The following is a 26497-nucleotide window of genomic DNA, read 5'->3' as shown; positions in this document are numbered from 1 at the left end:
CCATGTTGCGCCGTTTAACGTTGTAATTCGTAAATCATAAGACATCAACGGCCATGCCTGACTTGGAGCCCATATTTTTGTAGCGATGTTGTTAGTTCTTAAATGAACCAAAAATAGGGTGTCTCTCTCTCTCACTCTCAATGTCATGAATTGTAGAATGACAGCTTTAATTTCATTTGAATAGCTGAATTGAAAAGTAAAGGCCACACCCAATCACAAGAATGCTGCGTTTTTCGAGGATTATAAAAAAATATATTTATAAGTACGGTATGACTCAGTAATCTCATCCAGACATTATCTCAGCAAAAAAGCCAGACATCGGAAGCATCTTTCTGTTATTGATAAGATTTACAGATGATTTAGCGTAATTTCTGTCAGTGATTTAAGGAAAATGATTTTGAAATTAAGTCCGCCGTTGAATTAACGTCACATCGGAAACGCTAAGAATTTTACAAAGGCGTACAGTAAGACTGTTCAGTTTCTCATAAACTGTAGAATTGTAGAATTACTGAAGAGGGAAACGTTTGAAGACTCCTATATTAAGATAGCTCGTGTGATCGTCCAGTTGTTTGTTTTCAAAAGCGCAATCATATACGTTTATTGCAATGGATAAGATTCATCTCTCCCCCAGGAAGTCGTTGAAATCACTGTAAATCAATTTTCACCGTCCCATAAAGCGTCTATTTCAGGGTACAATCGATGACAAAATTTGTTGAGACACTTTGCTCTCAATGACATTCCTAACCTCTTAGTGATGGCATTATCTTCTTGTAAAGGGAAAAATGAAGCTTTTCCTCCGCCACCCCCGATAAACATTGTTGTCTGGCTTGTTCAAGCTTGTGTAAGAAGCAACAAACAAACCAACGAAGACCGATCTCAAAATAATTATGTTGTCGATATTTTGTAGTTATATGTATTATAAAGAGTCAGCATCTTTGTTCTCACCACTGGAAATTCTAATTTGACGTGATGGGCTCCTGAATTTGAAGATTAGCTTAGGGTTTTGTCGGTTTATAAACATCCGCTAATCCACCTGGGTGAGGATCACATGAGTAAATGTGGTAGTGCCCGGAGCAAGCAGCTTCTACGTACTTGCGTTGAGACGTCATACCGACTGGTCTATTTTTAGAACAATTTTGGTGCGAGTTTAGAAAACTAGTCAGCATAACCTTAAACCTGAAAATAGAATTTTTATCTTTTAGTGACGTTTAGTTTTAGCGGGAAAAGTTTCTCTAAAATGTATGTAAAAATAAACCGGTCCATGAAAACACTTTGACAGAGGCCAAGCATGGGGCATGTTGCCCTCTGTGGGTTATTGGCTCCCTTTGCGGTTTAATTAGCACGAACAGTGTATCTAAACATGTGCGTTTAAATAATCAAATTAAAGGTTTTAGAATTACGAAATAATGCGCGCGTGTTAACCGGTCCCTGTCTCTTTCTGATACATAACATGGTTACGAGTGCAACCGGCTCGGCATAAATAAGCATCTCTTAACTCTGAAGAAGGGTAATACTTAGCCAGTTTCGCAAACGACAGTTTAAAAAGTAAACAAAAACAAGAAGCTAAAAGGAGATTGGATCGTTCTGTTTTGCGCCGTAGTTATATTCTTCTTTGTCATTGCATCAATTTTAAACACTGACCAATATTCAATTTTTGCATTTTACACGATGAAATGATCACACGTAAATTTCAAGAGAAGAAAGAGAATGATTTCTTAACATAGGTTTCCTCGATTGGAAACAAATTGTTTTCATAAATATGTAGCATCATAAGAAATCAGTCTGAAGTGTATTGAAACTAGGCTCGATTTCCGCCGTCTCCCGGGTCCGGTCTTCTTGATCCTCGAGTGTGGGCTCATTTTCCCGAACAGCGGCTGGTAATCGAGCCTATATCGAAACCGGTGCTGAGAAAACGCTCATAGAGTTCCTTGTTCGCTTCCGTAACCGTAGCAATAACACTGAGTGTAGAACACACAAAAGTATTTAAAGTGATATTCATTTTTGAGATCGAACAGGCTTACCAAAAGGATTGATTGAACAAGTCTTCAAAACTATCTAAGTGTGAATCGGCTTGACTAGTTTGCATCGTCACCATTCGTAAGTAGAACAGCTGAACACTGGTCATTAACACATCAGACACACGGCTTGAGTAGTCCTAACTTGTCAGTGACTTGCAATTGCGTCACGGTATGCATCAATAGGCAAAAAAGGGCCGGAAACATCTACTTATCACTCCAAATGGCTTCTGTCTTAGCAAAAGTACCAAGAAATCACTTGGGAAAATTTCATCAAATAAGTAGCTCCATTCGAAAGCCGCTGTTCTCAGATGAGTTTTGCGTTGAATGCTCTTACATCGAAGGATTCACTGACAAGGTCAGGTTTGTTAAACCACTGTTACAGTACTGTAGCCATGTAAAATAACATAAAAACAAACGATGACGCTTTTGCGAGGGTAAAGGAGTGTTTAATGTTAGAAAGCATAAGTTTCAAATTTCAACCTGTGCTTTCTTTGCCTTTTACCTAGACGGAGACATCTATCGAAATCTTAACGAACTAATTGAGGCCAACGAAAAATGATAATCGGCTCTTGGACAAAGTCATTCGTGATTCTATCAACATGTATTCATGTTGTCGTTGTCTGGCGATGCGATGTATTTGTCGTGACTTAGTTTCATAAATGATTCAACTTTTTATTCACGAAGGGAGGGGTAGGTGGGGTTAATGAGAAAGAGGTAGCTTTTATTTGGGGAGGGGGGGAGGAAAATTTTTTGCTCTCCGTGTTCATATCTGTCTGCACTTTACTAGTTCTATTTATGTTCCAACTCCGCTCCATTTCTATTTTTCCACCAAAAAGGAAATCGGCTTTTCGCGCTTTTTTTCTCTCAAGCTCGTCTGGTAGCCTTTCTGCTTTTCTTAATCGCTTTAATTGCCAAGTTATCTTTAAAAAAAATTGCTACAGTAGTTTTCACGACCCAGTTGTTTCCATGGTTACAGACCTGAAGTGAACTGCTTGGAATTTTTGAACTATATTTGCGACAAAATATTTGCCTCTGTCGTGTTGATTCACTGAGAAGCGCTGATCAACAACTGAATTACTTTCTGGGTTTAAGAATAAACATAACGAGAAGTTTGCAAAGTGAGACATGCTGCATGTTGATCTATGTCAAAGATAAGTTGTATATCTCGATTTCAAACAGTTTAAGCGTTGATAAGGCTTGGGTGACATTTACTGCAATCGGCACTACAGTAACGGCATAACTTGCAATTCAAAGAGGAAAATAACTACATTTCTATGAGTTTTGCGGGATCCCCAAATGAATATTGCCGTGGAATGCTTAACTTTTTCATTTTGCATTTATTGAGTAAGACATGACTTTTTATTTGTCCAAACTTGAGTCTATGTATGAAATGCTAAAGTGTGGCTATTCATTGACAGCTGCTGGGTAGTACTTTAAAATGGTAATTTAAGGCAGCCTTGGCATTTCAAGAGCTAACTATTCAACTCATAACTTAATTATCTTATCTTCATACAGTCGCTAAAAAGAAATAACTGTAAAGTTTTATAATCTGACAGTGGTTTTAATAACAGTACGAGGGATTTCAGAGCGGTTGAATTTTTCAGATACCAAAAAGGCTTCCAAATTTGTCGGTCCGACAAACGCCTAAGTTCAGGTCAGTCAGCAATTAACCATCTCGGTTTATTTTATCATATGGTTAACCAAAACTAACTGAACTTTGTCTGTGAATTTTGCATCACTCAAGAATTATATACGATGAAAACTCACCGGCAGCCGTCAAAGCTTAAAAGGCGGAAGTTGCCTTTCGACAGACCCGTAAAGTCGTAGGCGGCGCACGCGAAACGCGGTTAGGCACGCGTTCAAAACCCAAAACACCTCATTACTGTTTGGTCCTAAACGGTGGCGTCAATGTTCATGCCATGGTTTATGCCCCTTGTTTCCTTTTTTTTCCAACGAAAGGTTAATAACCAATTGGTCTTTTTGAGAACGTCCTTGTTTTTCAGCGGAAAATATTTCAAGAGTGTGAATATTAGGGCAGTGGAACGATAGTAAGAGCTACAACAAAAAGTGACGATTTTAAGTCTAAGCCAGTAAGTACGTTTTATACGGTTTTATCAGTTGTTAAGTAGTGCAAAGCCCAATCAGTCTGATACGTATTGTCGACTGAGGTATTCATTTGTATGTCGTAATATTTGCATATTAAATGCATTTAACGGTCATTCGAAGTGAAATGGAAAATCCAGAAAGCAAGTACCTATGGCAAAAAATTTCCGGTCGAAATTCCAATACCTGACAAACAACGACAAAAATTCAATTGCCTAATCAACTATAAATCTCGTGTCTGGTTCATAAAGTTCCGCAATTCAAGTCTTTGTCAACGTTTCTGTGCTTTATAATTTGATTGGGCGCGCGTAGATTAGCGAATTTACACACTCAAGCTCTTGTTTGAGTAATCTAACAATAGTTTTAAGCATGCTCGTGACATACATCGAAAGCTTTACAGAAAACGTCGTCAAAATAGGACATACTTCAGAAAGTATTCTAAAGACTATGAATCTAGCCAAAGATACAGAAGTCGACATTTTGTTACTGTTTATATCGTAGTTTCCCATCCGAAAGTTGCAAATTGAACTAACATGGTGTAACTATAGTGGGATTTAGATACGGAAGAAGATAAAGAACAGACGAATTCTTACTTTATGACTTCATTTCAGCGTAGTTGTATTTTCCTGCAACTTGGTTATCAGCATATAAGTGTTTGCCGACGACCGCTAGACATTCCTCTTAGGCCCACAGTTTTACTCTTTTTCGAGTCGAGGAATTTTCGGCTTAGCATCTCTCTGCTACGACGCCAAACTCCGCCAACTAATCTTTATGGCGTTTATCTCTCGCATAGGAGAGATAAAGTTTACTTAAAGCCGACAATAAAATATCATGTTGTGTGGGCGATAGGATAGAGCTAGGCTATTCTCACCCGTCTGTGAAAACTTTCCCGAATGGCGGACACTCCATTTACTTACAAAAAGAACACGTGATAGCCCAGTCTTAGGCTTTTGTTTGCTATTTTAGTATTGTCTGATCCTCGAAAGAAAAGGCTTTAAAATACTCTATTTCCTTCTTCATTTAAACTTTCAGAGACGATTACCCCTCGCGTCAACACTTGAGAAAATTTTTTTTGAAATCAAAAGTCAACCATATCATTGGTCAGTTTCTGCGTAACGCGTTGTCGTTATTAGCCTGGCTTCTTCTTAAGTCTTCCGGCGCCTTTAGTTCACAATGGAAGCAACTCTTTCAATTCTTAAGTATTCCTTTAAGGCACCAATATAAACATGCATATTTGCCGCACTTGTATCCTTGTATTTGTTATAGTACCGATTAGCAGAACCTGTTACAACATCAGATCAGTTGTCTTTACAGAAGAGCCAGTTTCTTTGTTCTTGTGATGAAAGGTGTTGCGGAAAGAACTGAACAAGGTTTGACCACGAACACTTGAGAGCTTTAATCCTTCATTGCTAGAGTTTCTATAAATAAATTAAAACTGATGAAATTCCAAATTCCATTTTGTACTTGGTACTGAAAAAATAGATGGTACCATTTGAAAATACTGCCTTTGAGGTTCATTTGAAGGGTAACTCCATAGAATTTCGTTTGCTGGCTTTTAAGTTAGAACTGAACTCATTTTATGGACCCTGGGTTTTTAGAAAGTCAGAAATGTGCGAATTTCAATTTCTCTCAGTGACACATGATAGCGTAGATGCGTTTTGGTGCGTGACAAACAAATAAGATTGTTTTCTAATTTAATGTTGGTTCCGTATTTTAGATTTTAAAAAGGAGCAGAAGCTGATCGCATCATAATTTCATCAAACTCTTTTACCCATTAAATTAATTACAACGAAACACGAGTAGATTTAGATCTTCTTGTGGTCACAAACAAACATAGACATTCTTTACATTGGTGTAATGTTCCTTAGGATGAAAAATCGGACCACAATGTTCTTCTGGACTTTGCATTTTTGATGCTCTTTTTTATTATTTTTCAACATTTTATACAAAGAAATATGGGAATTTTGTCTGGTTTGACATTTGATTAGGCAGGGAAAGCCTTAGTGCCTTATCTCTTTAGCAAGGCACCAATTTCTACGCTCCTGTAAACAATTACAGAAGTCGTTAAGATAAGGAAAGTAGGAATGCGCTCAGCGATAAAAGATCGCGAACATTTGCCTTTGCAGTGCTCGTCTATCGTGCATTATTGCTCAAGTCAGTCGGAATCTAGCTGCTAGGATTGGACAGTCGCGACTAGTGACCGATTAAGGAAAAAAAGCGGATTTTAACCCATAAACGCCAGGTCGCCTACTTGCAAAAGCTGAACGTCAGTGACTATTGATCTAAACAAACAGTGTCAATTACTCGTAATGGTCGGTGATATTTTTGTTTAAAAACGATTACTGAACTTGTCTCTCTATAGTGTGGCTGTAACACAATATCCGCTACAGGGATTTAGTTGGCTCTTGGATCCGCTTTGTAAGCCACTGTTCTAGACTGGCTCGTTCAGTTGGATTGTAACAGGCAAAGAGTGTTGTGTAGCGACGTAAAGAACTTCAGTGCCAAGGAGCCAACTTCAGCAATGGAGGACAAGACAAGAGCTATGGTAGCAATTCTTCAGATTCTCTGCTTACTCGTTCGCCTCCAGGTAAGTTTGCTTCATTAGCGGTCAGTTACCTCTACAGTGAAATTTTGATGTTGTTTCCGGCCAAATGAAGTTTACACAGAAAACTCCTTTTTCAGTATTATTAATAAGCAAGTGACAGATCGCTATTGAACGTTGAAAATGTGTTTTATCTTCGCTGACACGGGACAACACATCCCTTTGTTTCATTTTCATTTTCATGCTGTGCGCAAAGGTGGCATTTTTGACACGCTGTGTTGTGTATGAAAACGCGAGAGTTTATGTTATTCCTGCGTTGCTTTTACGCAAAATAAACAAGCCATTAATTAACTAGATGGAGTTCAAACGCCAGCCCGCTCTACAGCTTCGTTTAATAGCAAATGACATAATGAAAGCCCAATTTGTAGGGCACATTTAAACTTGCCTTAGTGAGTGAACTACTCGTGTTTACAGGAGAGAGTTCGCGTGTTTTCACCAGCGCTGTTGTGATCAGGATGGGGGCTTTTTAGACACCGCATGAACCAAGAAAACGCTTAATGGTGTTTTAAAGCCTACGAGACGGGTGAAAGAATTTTTTAATAACTCGAGAATTTTCAGTGGAGGGATTTCTAAAGTGTTTCGACGTAACTTGGCGTAATTCAGTTGGACAAGGTCACGAGGCCAGTTACCCATAGGGCGGTCTTTTATATTATTGTACATTCACTCACGCTTCAGCAAAGAACAAAATTAATTTTCCGCTTTTCAGCCAAAAACGTTAAGAACACTTTGCCCAATATCTGAACAACATCCTTTGCAAAGAATGACACTTGTTAGCTCTTGAGGCAATAACACTCGATCACCGAAAAACAAGATACGGTCATGGGCTTATGCGAGAGAAATCTATTGGCCGAATTATGTGGCATAGTCTTACTGATCTTATTACGAAGGAATCACGGGGGTGCACGATTCGCCAGTTTTCATTCAAACCTTTTAACACTTTAAAAAGAATCAGCTACTCTAGCAATCTCTCCCACGACATACAAACTCTCAGGGGTTATGTTTATGTTTTCCCAGAGTAAAAGGACTTAGCGTTCCACTTGAGTCTCTTTTCATAAGTTGTCATACTTGATCATTCAAAAACGAACAAAACGTGCTTTTGTGCAGGTTAATTTTTCGCTCTCGTGTTGGCGGTGAAGATCAAGAATTGTTCGTTAACTAATGGGAAAATTATTAGCCGGTCTGAGCTGATGTTAAGGGTTTGTAAATCCACTATGACAAAAAGCAGTGGTTCAGTAAGGTATCTTCGGAATTTTTCCCGCTATTAATAAATTGTTTATTTGCCCACATAACACCACAAGATAGATAGCCCTATGTTTGCAAAATTGTTCCGCTATTTCCTACACTTGGGGAACTTCCGTGGTTCAGTGACCCATTTTTACTTCGACAGACTGATAAGTCGTGCAATAACATCCGTATCTCCGTTTCATATCGGTTTTATTTCTTGCATTGTGCATACATACACGAACGTGCAAGCGCGCAGATATCCCCCAAGTCGGACGCCACAGTCAGTACGCTGATCAAGCTCACTTTTCGTTTTTTCTGAAGAGCTAATCGGCCCTGCAAATATTGAAAGAGAAAACGTCTGAATACCGACTTTGGTCTGCTCACATCTGCAGAAAGCGCCCACGTTATGACCTGGGATACGCCGAAGACGATCATATCAGTTGACATGACAGCATATCGTGTAAAGACAGAATTAGCGTGTATTAAAATTACTATATTGAAACGTGTTGAATTTAAGTCGTTGGCTTTTGTGTCCTTTCTCTTTTGAAGTATAAGCCTTTTTGGCTCTTCCAGTGCAACGAAGTTGATTAATCAAATGAATTTTGGGGCGGATTAACGCACAAGAGAAAAGAACCACTCGAAAAGTTTTATTCGGAAGTTTGTCCTCTCAAAGGATTTCTTCTGCAGACTCAAAAGATAGGATTCCCGGTCCCATCGCATGACGTAGGCTTGCAACTACGAAAGGAATTTAGTATACATGATTAAATTGCAAAGAAAAAAAATTCTAGAGTCAATTTAACCCGTGCCCCGCTTTTGCCGATCTTCTTAATTGCATTATAAATATTTACTCGACTTTGTTTATTCATGGTATAATTTAATGTTTTTCCTTCTATTTTTACACTGTAATGTTACGATACGTGTCTCCATTCAGTCCTTCCTCTAATGGCGATGAGGAGTTTCTTTTAAATCGTATGCACACGTCTTTCGTCGCGGGAGAAAATGAAGTTTCCGTCTCTTTTGATCTTCCTTCGACCTCATTTTCGAGCTGAAAAGTAGTTTCGTTCTCTTTGCTCAAGTTCCGGTTGTGGTATTGATAAAAAAAACGTGTGTGTGCATGTTGTACTTTTATGACGCAATGTCTTCCATTAACCTCATTTGCGGTGAGACTCTCTGTTGCCTTTTTGTTATTAGCAAAAATAGCAGTTTTCCTCTTATGTAGGAGTGTACAGTGATCACCGTAGTAAATACACAGTGTCCATGTTTGGAAAGCAAGAGCCATAATGGGCTCTTATTGGAAAATCAATGCGGTTAGTCTTTCTTTAGTTTTGTCTGCGGTTGATCTACGCTATTGGCAAAAAATGAAGTAGCTCTCAAGTTGTCTAACGATTGTACTAATTATAGATGTTTTCTTTGTGTAATCGGTTAAGGTATATGGTCAGTTTAAAAAAAAAAAACCGGCATTAAAAAAGAACTCAGTAAAAAATGAGCATGTCTTTTTGTATTAATGGACCAGTCGCCTTGTACTTTTTGAAGGCCATAATTCCGTCTCTTGCACTGTTAGTTTAGCTAGACTATTGTAGCCATGGATATAGCAATACGACGAAGATTTCCGTTACAAGATAGCAAAATGATATTAATTAAAGTAAATTTATTTGGCACGCTTAGAAAAAAAAATCGCCCGAGTGGACTGAATTTTTCCAAAGTATAAAATACAGAATCTTATAACCACGACTTTTATAAAGAAAATATAAGAAATTAACTGGGCTACGCTATATACGTCTCGCTCGGAAGAATTTTTCCTCGAGATTAAAATTAGAGAATGCCGGTTCAGTTCCAAGGTTTTAAAACACAATTAATGCTTTAATTAAAATATTGGGTTTAATTATTTCGCCCGTCTAGTCTATGATGTATTAACCTGCAGTTTGAATACCAACAAGTTGAAAAGCCGATAAGTTTAGTTCTTCAAACTGAGTCAATACCACAATTATTGCCAAAAAAACCCACAAATTCACTGGTCAATACTTGAAAACCAAGGAGCTAAACCGTTTAACACGGCACAAAAGTTGGCTAAGTCAAAGTAAAAAAAAATGCAATAATCATGGATAAATTTCGATAATTTTTTTAAAACAAATAGAAACGTATAAGTATTTTGCTGAAGAGGTTTCATTTAAGTGGTAACACAAAATGGAGCTAAGAATCACCTTGTAACTACTCAGTAACTTTCATTTAAATGGTCACAACATACAAAAAGCAGTTGGTCTGTAAACTTAATCAAACGTTACTATTACACAACTTGCCCCTATATTCTAAATCCCTTGCAAGCGAATCTTCAGAAAACATGAATTGATGGTTTTCTTTCAACAATAGAAAATAATTCAATTATTTCTTTCACAAGCAGGTAAAAGAATTAGACTTTTAATTCCTTTTACACGAGCTGTTAATAGTAAACCTTTTATCTCTAGAATGGTTACAATTAGGAGAAAAGGCTCCTTAATTTGACTCTAGTCTTGCTGACGATATCTTAAGTTTTAAGTCAGTTTCGGCCAAATGAGGGCTATGAGTGATAAAGGCAATCAAGAACGTGAAATCATCCCTTGAGATAATGAAGTTAAACCTAAAGTAACCGTCCAATGGGTTGGAACAGGCTGTACTTTGCTTGAAACTTTTTGAGGTAAACAATTATGCGGTTAAAATCATTCAAAGGAATTCATGACCACTTCGAGAATCTTCGACGCTCTGGTCACGAATACTATAAAATTACCTCTTTTAATCGCCGCTAAACTATCTAATCCTCATACGATTTCGACTTTGTTTTCTTAGCCGAGGCACACTTGTCCCCCCGGAAATTTAGGCAAATCCACTCCGGAAAATCCAATCCCTTTTTTGAGCCTGAGTTATGGATATTTTCTTTAACCGACACATTGTATGTTAGTAATTGCCCAAAGCACATACTAGAAACCAAACCGTTTTTCATGTACACACATTCTTCATTTGTCAGGCTGAATTGGTTCTTGTCTATGACGTACTTTATTGGCCAAATATCACCGAGCTATATAATCCGCTCCGTTTCTTTTATGCGGGTGTTTACTTAATTTCAATGTTGATAGTTGAATATTTCAAATGAATGAGATCTACGCGAGCTGAGAGTCCCAACGCGATTTACGCAATCAACTTAACCAAGTTTTTATTCTTGTCCAGCCGTATTAAGAGTACGCATACTGCCTTACACTGAAATAGTCATGTATCTTTTATCCGTCTCCTTCCCTTCTACCAAACCCACTCTTCAGAAGGCCACTGTGCCCCTGGTCAAGTTTTGTTTTGTTTTGTTTTTTTCTTTTATATGTTCCGAAACTATCACGTCAAATACTTACTGAGTTCAATCTTCCTAATCATAATCACTCTTCTTTGTCTTTACAACGGTCAAGTTTCTTCTCTCACTCGCCTACAGTGTCGCCTAATTCAATCGCTCGGCGTTCTGACGCCGCCTCAGCTTAAATAAAATGAAAACCGAGATATATTTTTATTTCTAGTGAGAATTGTATCTCAAAGGACGATCTCTGACGCTTAATGTCTGCCGTATGTCTGTTTCTAATTCTGTTCAACAGTTAACTCTTGAACTCTTGCTTGAAGTCAATGCATAGTACATTTTATCGAATTCTCTCAACTATATTCTTTAAGTAAAAGTGCGGAGACCAGTGCGGAGAATTGGTATGTGGATATAAAAAAGTGTTTTGTTATCACCCTTTTTAGATGTTTCGATTGTAAAAAGCGAGCTTTCTCTTATTTCGTCAAGGCTATTTTAAGCCCCCGAAACTAAGTAAAGTGAAGGTAAAATTATAGAGTGAAAACTGAGCTATCAAAGTTTAACAAGTCAAGTTTTTAAAACCTCTTTGGATACTAATAAACCATCTCTACTGGTAATAATTATCTCCGTATATTCTCTAAAAAAAAATCATTTCCATCTTTATTAGCTGAGGTTATGTGAGAAGTACGTCACAATTTCACAAAAAGGGTGAGCTATCGTTTGTTTGTTTTTTGGAACTAGTCACCCATTTCATCCATTTAAAAACTCATCTACTCGCATTCCTAAAATTTACATTCAACACATGCATCATGTTTTGAAAGCCCCACAACTAGTATTTCCCTTCAGCATAAGCCAACAAAAAAAGTAGACGCTCGCCAGGGACAAGATTTAAATACATAATGTATTTAGCATGTTTGCATATACGAAACGTCTGTCGAGAATTGTCTATTAGTTTGAGATATTTGAGCTGTTCATTAGGAACAACGTAGGTAACTATATTTGTTTGTTTTGATAGTCTCCACCTGTTTTAGGTAAAGCTTAAGACGGGACACAGTTTAAACTATTTCATGTAATGTATTTTTGGTGATATCGTTGTTGACGAAGACCGTCTCGGATTGAAGAATTGTGGTTTTTACAGAGGCGCCAATCACGGCATGTTTTAGTATGAACTATTTACAATGACTACATGGCTTGACGACGTATTTCTGTTGTTTTCTATAGAAAATTAGGACCCTTATAGGAGACAGAGTGATGGCTAATACTATTCGATCGTGTGTGGAACATATAATCAATTAATGCAGCAGCACAAATGTTTTGGGAAAACTTTTTTCCCCAAATTTGCAATAATCAATACCAGCCAACGCCCTTGTGAAATGCTAGAGACGTTCATAATATTGTCCCCAAGAATAAACGTCGTTATAAGAATTGGGAACAACATCCTACCAAAGAGACACTTCGATTTAGTGCTATGATTTATGCAGTTAATTTCAAAGGAGACTCGAATGTTTTGATCAGAAGCATCGGCTGAAATGATTAAAGATTTCGCCAGTTTTCTCAGATTTCCCTCACGTTAAGGATTTTGCCAAGCGATTAATTGTGAAGGCAAAATAAAAAGATGTTTTCAACTTCTAGACAGTTTACTTGTTATGTAAAGATGATTTAGTTTATCTAGCCTCCTTCTTAGCTGAAATAGTGCCGGCTCAAAATGTTTACTATTGTTACGATAACGGTAGTCTGTGTTTCGCTGTGGAGATAACCTCATGAATGTTTCGGGAAACACTGCCGGCCAAACATACATTCACAAAAATCAATTTCTTTTCTTTTTAATGGCGAGAAATTAACGCCCCAAAGAAGGTCTAAAAATTCTTGTTAACACTTTACTTAGCAAGGGAAAAGATTGTTATTTTGCGGATGAAATCAAGTTTGATCTGATTAACTTTCGTAGGTATGAAATAAAACTATGAATTGCCGGCTTCACTTGTGTTTTACAGACCTCGAAAAACAGAGCACACCGCCGCGTGTGTGAAATCAGTGGGGAATTTGTGACGGAAAAGTAAGCCCGCGAAATGAAAAACAGTTATATACTGATTAAATTTTTTTTTTACAAATTTAAAGTATGCTACAGCCGGCAGTTCTGTTTACTAGTAACTGCTATTGACTAAATACAATATTCAAGAAATAATTGTAACCATATGCAATTTATGATTTATTTTGATAGAGAAAAATATATACACACTGGATTAAAGGGTGATTCGGTTTGTGATAATAGATTAGGATCAACTGGATTGCAATTCTGCTTGTCCTGACAAAGATTAACCTGCAACGAAGACTTTCTTTGCATGCGGCCTCCCTTATTCTTGACCTATTCTTGCATTTTAGATATATTGTGTTCGTTTATTTTGCGTTATTTATAGCGGTTTTTGTTTATTTTTTCCGGCCTTGCATGTTTGTTTCTGATATGATGTATACTTAAATTTCTTCCGACTGGAATTACCTTATCACATATCTCAATGTTGTCTAGTGCTCTTAAACGAGAACGAAAATATCTTTAGTTTGATAAAAACACGAGCCTAAAATTGCAAATGTGTCATGAAACTCATAAAAAATATACCCAGATTTATTTTACTGAAATAGTGTACCAAAAAATGCATGAAATAATGCCAAACAAAACAGAGCTACACTCTTAGAGCGGACGAAATTGAATTTCACCACGGGCTCAAAATTGTACAGCTCATAATAAACAGTATCACGGGAAGTTACTGCTTTGTAGCTTTCATTTGAGTGGTAACTTTATAGGATTTCATCTCAAGACTCGAAATTTGGAATTTTACCATCACCTCAATGAGTCAACACATTGCAGTATCGTAACTTAATCTTATCTTTTCCTGAATACTGACTCTGATGATGTGTTTCATATCAAATTGATATTAATATAAAAAATGTAAATTAATATGATTAAAACACAGATGGCACAAAAGGAGTTTAATGCAATAAGCGGGTCACACTTGGAGCCCTATAAACTACGTAATAAACAGTATCACAGGGAAGTACTGCTGAGTGGCTTTCATTTAAATGGTCAAACCATAGGATTTCATGCACATACTCAACAGTTAAAACCACCTTGTACAGCATAACAAACAGTACCAAAGTAAAGTACTGCTCAGTAGCTTTCATTTGAATGGTCACACCATATGATTTCATCAAGCTAAACAGCACTAAAGTAAAGTGTTCAATTCTTGATTCGTCAAGAATTTTATAGACGAACAAGGAGGTCATCCCATTACCAAGCGAGCCGCCCAGTACCCAGATAGCGTTATTCTGCTGGGTGTAAAAAAGTACATTTGTTTTGTGCGCTGCCACACACAGGTATAAGGGTGCAAAAATATGAACATTGCTCGTCATTAACGTGATTTCATCAGAATTTTTGTCGAACCAACGAATCAATTCTTAAACTCGATCACCAGCAAATTCGTGACCTGTTGATTACGCTCTTCTTAGAGGCCAACTGGAACTACACTTTCAACCTTCAATCCAATTTTTCCATCACCCCCAAAATACTTCCGTTTGCAAGGGAACCACTCTTCTCTTGCCCTCCTGCAATTCGACTGGGGTGACTCGGTTAATAGGCACTTTGGCTTCAAGTCACGAAGGCCTTGTTCTTTCTTTTTAATATCATTTTTCTCCCTACATCTGCTGAATCCAACCAAAGTTTCTTGCTTAAGTCGGTTTTGCTGATATTTCAGAGTTAACACTTCGGTTTTTTACGATTAGACTCAGCATATCACTTCGCCCTTGTTTTTCTGTAAAAAACACAGCATCTTTAATCATTTAAGTACCTCTTCTAACAAACACACAAATACGTAAAACAAATTATCTTCCTAAATCTTTCTTTTTTTGTCCAGATTACGTGTCTGAACTCTCATTTCACTAAAAACCTTTTTTTTTTTATCGCCCCTCAGATGAAGGGTCCTTAAAAAGATCAAGTGATTTATCTTGTTTTTAGATACCGCGGTTTCCCTTTCACTTTCGATGTTCCACCTTTTTCTAGCACCTGAAGCGAAAGCGACCACAATCTTATGAACTTTTAAAAGAGCAAAGTGGTCTCATTTCTTGACCTAATTCCTCTGCATTGTGAAATCCCTATTGACCGTCAAGTTATCAGTTTCATGCATTGACGAGGCAGCTTATAAACTAGCTCATTTCTCGCGATTACGGACCGAGCACGAAATGGTTGTAAGCCTGTAGATAAATTCTTGTCGTTTGACAAACTGAATCCCCAATTTGTTGATTACGTGTAGTTTAAGAAATGCTTAATTTGTAGGATTTGTAGAATAACCCTTCTTTCTGTGGTCTGGCTAACTTCCATCCACCCAGCTTAAATTCATCAGATTTATCGCTTGTTTTGCACGCTATTACTTCCTCAACAATTCGCACTCACAATTACGGAAGATTAAGCAGGCAAGTACTTAGTATTTACAACGTACAACCTTGTTAACGATCATATATTAAGTAATTAATCTCAATTAGTTTCTAACATTTGACATTTTCCCACACGACCTATGCCAAACATGGACAATCGACGCACGACAATTTGAAGTCAAATCATCCCATGTGTGCAATTTTTTTGCTAGCTGGAAAGTATACCATCTATAAGAATTCCCTCAGACTGACTTCATGTTCCATGCAAATGTTGACTCAAACATTTTGCTGCGAGGCAGTTGATTTGCAAGAGAAACTCTTCCGTTTAGTTCCCTAATTAGTTGAAGTGATTTGGCAATTTGTCAGTGTTGATAAATCTTGTTTTTAAGCTTAAACAGTTTTTTTTCCTCAGTTTGTTCATCTTTCAAATTGAATTACAACGCTGGGTCACGATTTGCTTAATTTGACATTTGCATTTGTGTCTTGATACAGATATTGAAGTAAATAATTGTTTCAGCATATACTCAAATATTCTGCATATGAGCCAAAACTTATTTTCAAATAGGAAAAATCTAACTATTACGTAATCAAGTGGTATTTACTTCCAAGATAAGCGATCAAAGCCCTCGTAAGGGTAATATTTGTCAGGTATATAACTGCTGAACAAACAGAATACCTCGCCATCTAACCCTACGATTACCAAATGTATTGAAATTGGAGAGGAGCCCCTAAAGTAGTATCAACAATCTAGCTCATCTGGTTTGGTTTTACGAAAGTACAGAATCAGTAACCACTGTAAAAACAAAAGTTAGAAACACATTGCATGTTAGAGGGTTGAATTCTGGGGGGCAGTCATCAATAAGAAGCTTTAAAACGTCGTGCACTGAGAGTCAAAAATCACGCAGTACAACTTCATTTTTACTTTAACCATTTGGTTTATTAAAAACAATAGAGACATGAAATGGCATCACTCTGTTTTCAAGACTTGTTCTTCTCCTTCCATTTTAATGAATCTCAACTCACTTTCTAGGAACAAACATCGCGAGAATCCCAAGCCGTAAATGATTGATAATCAGGAAGTATTAACATTTAGACAAATTAGGACGGATATGTTCCGCCATGGTGTAGTTTGAAGGCTAAATTCGTCCGTAGAAGGTGTCGGAAAAAGAAATTGGAATGTTAAATCGAATTACATCCGTTTCTTTGAAACTCATCGCAAGTCATCGATCATAATTAATTATAATAATAATAGTAATAATAGTAGTGATAATAGTAAAGAAGCGATAATGATAATGATAGATAATGATGATAATGATAATAATAATAATAATAATAATAATAATAATTAATAATAGTAATAAAGCAGTCAATGACACCCTTGACTGCCACAAGCTCAGAGGATAAACTCAGTACACAAGACTAAAAGAAAACTAATAGTGCTAATAACACAAAAATTGATAGTGATAGCTTGTGACGTCAGCTTTGATAGAACCACGCCATATTTGACCATATTTGCTTGAGAAACTAACCGTGTTTTTCGTCTATCATTTTGGATTACAAGGTCAAGACACAATTCACTTAAGGAAAAAAAAAAAGAACGACATTAAACTCTCGCTGTACGTCAACCTCATGATAAATTTTAGCTGGAGCAGTGTTGAAAGAACACTCTTTTAAAAATCAAGAATTTAATACGGGGTATAAAATTTCTGACGGCCGTCCAATGTTCATTTCTAGGAAGTGTTTCTCATTAAAGACGTAATCAATTTATTAATAAGTGATTTCTAGACAAGATAAACTCAAAAAACCGAGATCATAGGAATGACTACTTCTGTGTTGTTATCTTCATTTCATTTATGTAATTCCACTAAGTGATTTTACGTTTAGAATAACCCACAAAAACATTGCATGATTTTTTACTTGTATCCTTGAGTAAGGCCAGTACGAATGTCGACCTTTTGAGACCGAATTCTGAATCTTCAATGGGCTTTGAGCATAACAAGGGGGAATTATTGTAAAGAAACTTAAAAGTATCTCACATACTCAAAAATATGTCAAGGAGAGAGAATTAAAGTCCTATCTATGAACATTTATAGATGCTGTAAACAGGTAAATTAATTTCTGTAGACGAAAAACGAGAAAGCCCCAAGGATAAACTTTATTACGGAAGTATTTTTAAAAAATCTATATAAATCGGGCGGATTTCACGACCTTGAACATCAAGCTAAAAGCACCGCAAATCGTCGCCTTCGTGATTATCGGATTTGTAAAATATATTTTTATACATTTGTATCATTATACACAGGACCTTCGTAAAACCAAACAGAGAAAAACAAAGGGAACGGGAGACGAAGAGGATATCTTGTTTCATTTTAGGACAACCCATTTGCGGGAAAAGTTCAAAGTACAAACTTGCATGTTTCACTCTAATTTATAGATACTCTCTTCAGTCATTCGTAATCAATTATGGACGCTCGTAACGCTGTTCCACCTTTCAAGTCTGTAGAGAAAATCCTTTGGTGTGACCATTCAGATGAAAACCTCTTTGGTTATACTGTCAGACAGCACTATATGTTTGCAGAATTTTTCCAAAAAGGAATTTCGAATGGTTTTGGCTTCTAATGCTATTGGAGGTTAAGGACGGCTTTTATCAGGTCTCGAGTAAGTTCACCAACGGCTTAAAAAGTCATGTTTATGTTTCTTTCCACGATTTAATGCTTGTTAATCGATCGTTTTGGATGTCATTGCCAAAAATTCATCAAATAGCGCTAGAACTAATTCCGAAAAATCCTTTCAGGACTGAAACATCTCTAGGCCTAACGTTTTAGCTAGTTTTTTTTTTTCTGAAAACAAAGATTAATGGTATATTTAACCCTCTGAGAAAGTGGGATTTGCATTTTTTAGAAACATCCCCGGGTAACAAAGAGGCATTCATTTGTTTGACCCAGGGGAGGAAAGTGTCTCTTGAAAATATTTCCCATCCCCTCCCCTCTCTATAGTGAGCAAAACATTCATGACCCATTCCGTTTGCTATGAACGAAGAGGAACATCAGTTTTGAATCTTAAGTAATCGCTCTTTTCATTATGTCTTGCTGTGGTTAAAAGCGGATTCTAGATCAAATTCACGAAGTCTTTCAAAGGCGGAACCTTCAATAGAGTGTTGGACTAACGGCTGTGTAGCAGGCTAAACCTTCGCAGAGGAATGCCTCTGGCTCTACAAATTACTGAACGATTAGTTAGTTTAGCCTGCGAAGAAAACAACGAACACTCATTTATCCAACCTCGTCCCCATCTCCAAAGCCAGCGTTAAGCACCCTGGGGACGAGTTTCATGCGAGCGTATACGTGTTGGCTCAAATTACTGGGCACGAGTGAGGCCTCTTCGCTCTCTCCAGTCTCCGAACGTCCTTTTTCTCATCAGTTCTACTAAACCCTGGAAGTCTGGATCAAGCTGGGAGTTTTCTTAAAATTCTTTAGTGCGCGTGGTAGGCCGTGGTCTCCTAGTACAACACAGCGAAAGAAAATGATTGTTGGCAGCCTTGTGTCGTTTTGAGGTTTTCATCATTGCAGACCGTAGTCGTATTGCAATGCATGGGTTATTACTTTAGTGTCATCTTGTCCCCTCAAATCTGGGCTGGAAACTTTAGAAGTTAAATGTTATTAAATCCCGTTTATTATCTGTAGACATGACTAGCATTAATCAACTTGAAACAGGAAAATCTTAACAACAAACAAAATAACTAAATTTTCTTGTAATCTTTAGGTATAGTTTCATAACAAGGTAGCCTTAGCCAGACTTGTTTTAGCTTTTATCAAAATTACAGGCTTAGTATGAAATATCATATCTTTTTTATTGCAGTATCTGGTTAGTAATCTAGGATGGTCTGAGCTCTTTATTTCTTTATATTTTTCTTCATACAAAACATTTGGAGAATCCCGTGCGAAGCGGATTACGAAGAGTGTATAGGGTGATTCCAAATACAGGTGCTCTGCAATATAATATCGGAATTTTAACGATGCTTTTTCTTTGCGATAGTTTAGCTGGCTCATAGCTAGAGCTTCCCTATATAAAAAAAAGACAAGAACAAACGTTGTGGCGAAGCCGATTAGTTCAACGTCGAAGAAAAGCCTATAGAAACTTCATTTCCCTACTTGCCCGCCTGGTGCATTCGCAATTCCGTAGAGCTTATAAGTAAAGATTAAACTCCGAGAGGTTCCCAAGCTAAAAAGAAGAGTTGAACAGCCTTTAATTTATTGTCCAGATTCATTTCGACGACGCACCGGATGAAGCTAAGGCTCCGAATCTAACACCGTCTCTCTTAAAACTAATTTTTAGCATTGCGTTTTTTGCGCCAGTCTAGCTCACTTCAGATTCCACAAGCGCCGTCTGATTCACCGTTGGCGGGTAGAAAGACAATAGTAAACTTTGTCGCTTCACTCACTTCCGCACTGCAATATTATAACAATCCCCCATAAAACCCTATTTTTCAGTTTACATTAGGGAGTGGTCTTTAATTACTGAGGGTATATTCAGTGAAGGGGCGGGGAGGGGGACGTGGGGGGTAAGATTTATAGGACTCCAATTTAAGGAGGACCAAAATTTAATTTTTTTGGACCCACACTTCTTTTCGAGTTCATCAAGATTCAACATTTGAAGGTCTTTGTGGTCATCCTGGACGGTAGCCTGGCCGGCGGTTAAGGTGGCGCAATGTAAATATCTGTCTCTACGCCATCTTCACCATTGCTGGGATGAAAAGATACTAGGCCATCATCGAACATGTTTAAAACAACTCTGGCGCATGCGCCAACAGTGTTTTCTGCCTTGGACCCTGTCTACGTCTGCGCAGCTTGCAACAGGCGATACGCGATACGCGCGTGTTTTATCTCCGATAGAGACATACGCTGGACAACATTATCTGAAAGATAAGGCAGTTTAGCTCATGCGGGTCCCAGAATGACCGGCGTTTAACATTAAACACTTAATGACTGGTCCCAAGGGAAAAACTTCATTTTGCTTCCCGAGAATCCCAATATTTCCCGAAGCTGGAAATTCCTTAAACCTCGCGTAATGCGGTCGTTGGTCAACATTCGCGGGTAACACTAGTGGACTGTTACCCTCTGACGTCATAGATTTTGAAATGTTGCCCGCTCAGAGATTTTGGCGGGAAAGGGTTTTATTGTTAGATGTCATGTGACCTCAAAGTAACCAATGAGAGCGCGCGCTTTTGGGAAAAAAAATACAGCCATACAACGATACAGCTTAATAAAACAACAGTCAATAGAATGAAGGAGATGACCACCAGACAGGTGAAAATCTTGATTGTTAAAATCATTCTCTTATTGGATGGAGAATAAAATAATGTTCATTGGATTTAACTGTTCATACTACGGGAGGAGTAGGGTGGGGGAGGGGGTACTCCTAGTAATGGCGTTTAGGGGAAAGCTCCGCCCGAAAGGGGTACCTGTTTTTCAGGCTTTAGGTATATTAATGGGTTGGGATTTCCCTAGTTGAAGTATATAAAAGAGCAGAAAAATCTGTAATATAGGTCTAACAGGCCTGAAAATGGGGTAACAGATGCACTTTGTGGCGATGAAAAAGTCAAGAAAACATTCTGGTTCTTTATTTATTTGTCCTGTAAATACAGTGCCTTTACAGCGGTTAAAAGGGATAAAAGGTCCTAGCTAGGTATGTGAAAGGGGTATCATTTGTCAATAGAAGGTATACGAAAGGGGCTGAGTACCTTATCCGTCAAAAATGGTATATAAAAGGGTAAGGGGTTGGACCTCGGGGCGGAGCCTCCCCGGATAAAACGTTTTTGAGTTACCCTCGGGGAGAGCTCAGAAGTGAGAAACTCTACCAATCTTTCTGAACTGCTGGTTCTAAAAGAAACTTCCTATAATAAAATTTTTGAAAAAAAAAAGCAGTTTGCACACTCAATTCACACCGTGTGGCCGGAGGATATGCACGCAAACATTATGGTATGGTAGCTATACCTCAGGGAAGATTTTACTAGAAAGGATGTAACTTGGAACTATTGCGCAAGGGGTCTTGCAAAGAGGATAAAGGAAGTCGTTCAGCAGCTGGACAGCGAAGATTAACTAGATTGACGACTTGGTTCACTTATTGGTAAATAATGGAGAACAAGCAATGGTGGTCAGAGTTATATCATCTTTACGTAATTTACTGTACAAAACATGATCAAAGGAAGAAGAGGATATGGTTACAACACCCGGGGGGTACTTCCAGAAAAATTGGGGGGTGTGCGGCACGCTTCCTGAAACCCTTACCCTATTTCAGAACAAAAGCTGTGGTTTTCCCTACCCTATTTCATACCTGATCAAAAATTTGATACACTATTTCGAACCAGACCCTAAGACCAATACCCTATTTCAGACCTGCCTTATAATCAGTTCCCTAGGTCAGACCAATGTTAAAGGCAATGTTTATGCGCTTTTATTATGTAGGATACAAAACTAGTGACGAAGAAGTAGTTTCTTCTAAAAAAAACATACCAATCAAGACTAGAGCGCACAAACCATACCCTATTTCAGACCAAAATGGTCAAATTGATACCCTATTTCAGACCAAAACGGCTTAAAACCCATACCTTTTGGCGCCGCACATACCAATATAGCCTATATAAGGGAGTACCCCCCGGGAGTTACCACGCAATCGGCTCCTGTTACAACACCATGTGACCCCTGCCGGGGGGAGGTACTCCTTGTAATGGTCCATACAGGCAGGCTTCGCCCCGAAAGAGGTACCTTTTTCAAGCTTTCATGTCATATCAAAGTGTAGGGATTTCACTTGTTGAATTGAAGCATATGAAAGGATAGGGAAATACGTCATGTATAAAGGCCCGAAAAAGCTAACAGATGCTTTTAATGGCCGTGAAAAAATCAAGAAAACGTTCTGTGGTTCCGTTGTGTGATTTATTCATATTTTCAAGACAGTGAATTTACAGCAGGTATAAAAAGGGGATACAAAATTCTAATCTAAGTGTGTGAAGTCGAAAGGGGCACCATTTGTTAATACAAGGTATACAAAAGAGGTACCTTTACTGTCAAAATTGGTATATTAAAAAGTAAAGGGTTGGACCTCAGGGAGGAGCCACCCCGTATAAAACTTTGTTGAGTACCCCCCGGGTATTTAAGTTGTAGTTAGGGTCGTTTATACAGTAATATGCATGCAAAACTAAAGGCTGTGTCTAAATTTGTGAATGTTTTGTTTTTACGTGAAAAAAAACCTGCCATTTACTCCACTTGGTGGGGATTCAAAGTTGACGAAAACATTCTGTTATGTCTCGTTGACAATTCATTACGTCGACAAATCAGGTGATGAGACAGCTGCTTCAAGTATTGTTTTTGAAGCATTTGCATTCGTTTATTTATGTTAAATGAATGTTTTTTTCCTGTTGAAACAGACAAATAAGTTTATTATTAATGCAAAAAGAAATCGCGAAACTCTACCCAGGAGTAGGGGCTATGAACGATTTTTATCCTGGAATATGTTGAGCAATATAAAAGAAATTAAACAGATAAAAAATAATCTTTAAAAATAAATCGCAAAAGCAATGAACCGGAAAAAGAACTGTTTCTTGTCCTAAGTAAACAGAGTCAAAGTTTGTAGTTCAATATGAACGTAAAATTATGCATAATGTTTTTCTCCAACAAACGACTGAATAAAATCATTTTATACACTCCATTACCCTAAAACTACCCTAATACCTATATCGAAGGAAAACGACAATGGTTCACTTAGTGGGAAGTCGGATAAGTGTCTTTGATATAAAATAGCCTAGTTCAACCGGAACATTCGCTGTTTGCACATCAACAGGCGAAGAAATTAACCAAAATTACCTTTTAGTCTACCATTTCTGTATTTTCCACTCTGCTTCAAACCTACACGTGACGTTCAAAGCAAACATAGATTGCGTGCTCCTATAGGTTTATAAAAAGTTTGCATGATAAAGATAAGTTATATAACAAGCCTTGTCTTTTGTGTGTCAATCAATTGCTTAATCCCACGCGCGCATGTCCAATAGCTTGTTTTTCAAAATGACATAATCGCGTGTCAAAGGTATAAGTTCGCTCCCCGTTCACTGCACTTTCAAAGGGCGAAGGAATATCATTGAGCTGTCTGGAGCGGGCCTTTCAGGAATTTGCAAGTTTTATACACTAGTTAGCATCCTCGAAATCTCTGCAATGGAAGAAGAAGGTCAAAGTGAATCGCGTAGAGCGAGGAAACGTTCTCGAAGTAATAGCTCGGATGACTCAACGACCACGGAAAGAGAGAAGAAAACGAAGGGCACGTACAATAAGCTTACTCTAAACGACGATCCTGCTGTTTACGCGCGACGAATTCCTTATTTTGGAGAGAACTCGATTAACAATATTTTAAAGGTCGTTTCGTTGCAATCATTCTCGAATCCGCGTCTGTCTTTGCTGAACGACGGAGAGCGAGAGACCGAGCGAGACGAGGTTGCAGATCACAAAGCATCCAGGACAGGCGAGTCGGATAGTCTGTCAGATTCAAGCGAAGAATTTACCCGAAGAGATCGGCCCAGTTCATCAAGTGAAGATAGAGTTTCTTCCTCAGGACATCCACATATTGTTTTCCCGTCTAAATCCCGTAGCAAACGGGGTGATTTCAAGAATGGCAATGTGTTGAACGAGGCAATCACTGGAAAAGATCAAAGATACTGGGAAAAAAGACAACGGAATAATGCGTCCGCTAAACGCTCAAGGGACGCGCGCCGCGTTCGAGAACTCGAGACTCAGATAAGAGCTGAATATTTAGAGGATGAAAATTACAGGCTCAAGGTTGAAAATGAAGTTCTACGTGAAGAGAACGCTCGATTAACAAAAACTATCGAAAGGCTTAAAGAGAACGCCAATAACAGTGACAAAGATTGCAGCGAATAAATTCACGAAATACGGAATATTTTTTATCAAGCGAGCAACAGTGGCGGTGAAGTGACTTAAGAATACTTAGATTGTTTTTTGGTTTGGTTATAAGGGATTTTGTTGCCGTTTTTTCGCACTGAGTTGCACAACCGTAAACTATTTCCATTACTTGTGAGGTGTGACGCAACACGCCTTACGTAGACGTTCCGGCCATCTTTAAGAATGGAATATAATATGTAAAGTCGTAAATAATGTACAATTGTTTTAGTCGACAACAACGCAACTCGACCCAGCTGTCTTTTAGTTTCCATAAAAACATTGTCGTAAACGTTAAGGAGTGTTTAACTTCAGAATCAAGAAGCCTGTTGGCTGTATTTCAGTGTTTATAAGGGTGAAATTTTGAGATTCGTGCCGTTCGTCTCATGCAGGCACGTGCATGCAGAAATGCTCGCGTGATACAGAATCACTCTAGTGGCACTAGATTTCACTGAGGTCCAAACAAACGTCGTTTGAATATTAAGCAATCGTTTACGGGTAGAAATCACCTCGTATTTAAAACGAGAACAGTCTTTACGTCCATTTTCGGCTCGTATAGATGTCTCTTTCAGTGTACAAAGTTAAAAAAAATGCGACTCTTCCGCGAAGAGCTTGTTTAGATCGAAAGAACAAAGATGCACGTACGTCACATGTTAAAATAAGAACTTTCTGGAGAAAATGGCTAATTTGCCCCCAAAACTGTTTATCTCCTCTAACAGGAATTAGAATATTGCTCTAAAACGTTAAAAAAGACCAGTTTGTGAACGGTATGCAAAAAATGCCATTTGGGTGTGTAATTGCACATATACAGTGGCGACAGTCATATAGAATTTCTGATCCTCGGCATAAATGATCGCCGCCCGCCCTGGTTGTGTGGACGTTGATAATCAATCTTAATTTAGAGCATTCATATTCATGTACAAAGAGAAACTCTTATTAGTTTGATTCCTTACAGCCATGCCTTGAATCAAAATAACAGAAAAATACGATAAGTTACCTTTGTTACGTAAAAGAATTATATAATGTAGTTGGCTGTGTAGTTGCAGGTAATCGAATACTCAGAGTGTGAAAACTACAAAAAGTAATCCTCTTACACAAAAGTTAATTCTTCTCATTAGTACCGTAAGAAATATAAGGAGAATATGTGTGCTGATATTAGAGCCAAAAAAAGTAGAATTACTAAATCTTTTCCTTAAAGTAAAAAGATAAAAAGGTACACTTCTGTAACAGACGACCTGTGGAAGTGTCTTGTACAAGAAACAGTGCATATTAAGACTAAACCTGGGTTTTATCAATGAGTTGTTTTTTGGCAGCTAAATCGTATGATTTAACCCCTTTTTTCAGTTGTATATTGGTAAAAACTATTGGTCTTATAAAAGACTGAAAATGTATATCCATACTCGATTCTATATTTGTATTTTTCTAGGTGCGTTTGTCTGGTCAATTCTTTATTTCAAGTGTGTACCCTTAAATGTTGTACATTATTTGCCATTGATTTTAGACCCAGCTTCAATGTAAATAAGTTTCTGAATTTTACATGGACTCAAACCTTACTGCAGGTTGTGTTTTGAGATTGCAAAGGGTTGTTAATTCCCTAAACTGATCTAACAAACAGTTATTGATAATTACTTACAATAAAACAAAATGATGTAAACTCAAATCTGTAGCCTTGATACTTGTTTATTCTTGATAGCAAAGTGGTACATCACCATTCATTCTAGAATTGCCACCAATACCCCATTTTGTCTTTAGACTTAATATGAAAATTAGAATTTGTGCTGATCAAGTTAGATCCAGGGGTGCATTTTTCTTTAGTTCTGATGTCTCATAAGTATTAATAATAATAGTAATAATAATCTTTATAGAAAAATCAATGATAAAAAAGTAA

The 26497-nt window shown here is 37.7% G+C and overlaps 2 protein-coding genes across 6 annotated transcripts in view; both read left to right on the top strand.

Annotated features, from left to right (window-relative positions):
* The window catches only part of LOC140925189 (SPARC-related modular calcium-binding protein 2-like), a 41277-nt gene that overhangs the window by 4984 nt on the left and 9796 nt on the right, over window positions 1-26497 (top strand). For 4 of the 5 annotated variants that reach the window (XM_073375157.1, XM_073375155.1, XM_073375159.1 and 1 more), the window contains one exon: window positions 6484-6708. In XM_073375157.1, the coding sequence (XP_073231258.1) occupies window positions 6643-6708 (66 nt within the window). In that variant the 5' untranslated portion in view covers window positions 6484-6642. Of the gene's footprint in view, window positions 1-6089; window positions 6388-6483; window positions 6709-26497 lie in introns of those variants that run through there. The other variant, XM_073375158.1, reaches the window with a different exon arrangement.
* Window positions 23719-26269, top strand: LOC140924179 (uncharacterized). The gene has a single exon (XM_073374208.1). It carries the CDS (start codon window positions 23872-23874, stop codon window positions 24589-24591), a length of 720 nt encoding a protein of 239 aa, XP_073230309.1. The 5' UTR covers window positions 23719-23871; the 3' UTR covers window positions 24592-26269.

This window comes from Porites lutea, chromosome 14 (genome assembly GCF_958299795.1).
Source record: "Porites lutea chromosome 14, jaPorLute2.1, whole genome shotgun sequence".
Classification (NCBI taxonomy): Eukaryota; Metazoa; Cnidaria; class Anthozoa; order Scleractinia; family Poritidae; genus Porites; species Porites lutea.
The sequence above is the reverse complement of the archived record's forward strand: the minus strand, read 5'-3'. Positions and strand labels throughout refer to the sequence as shown.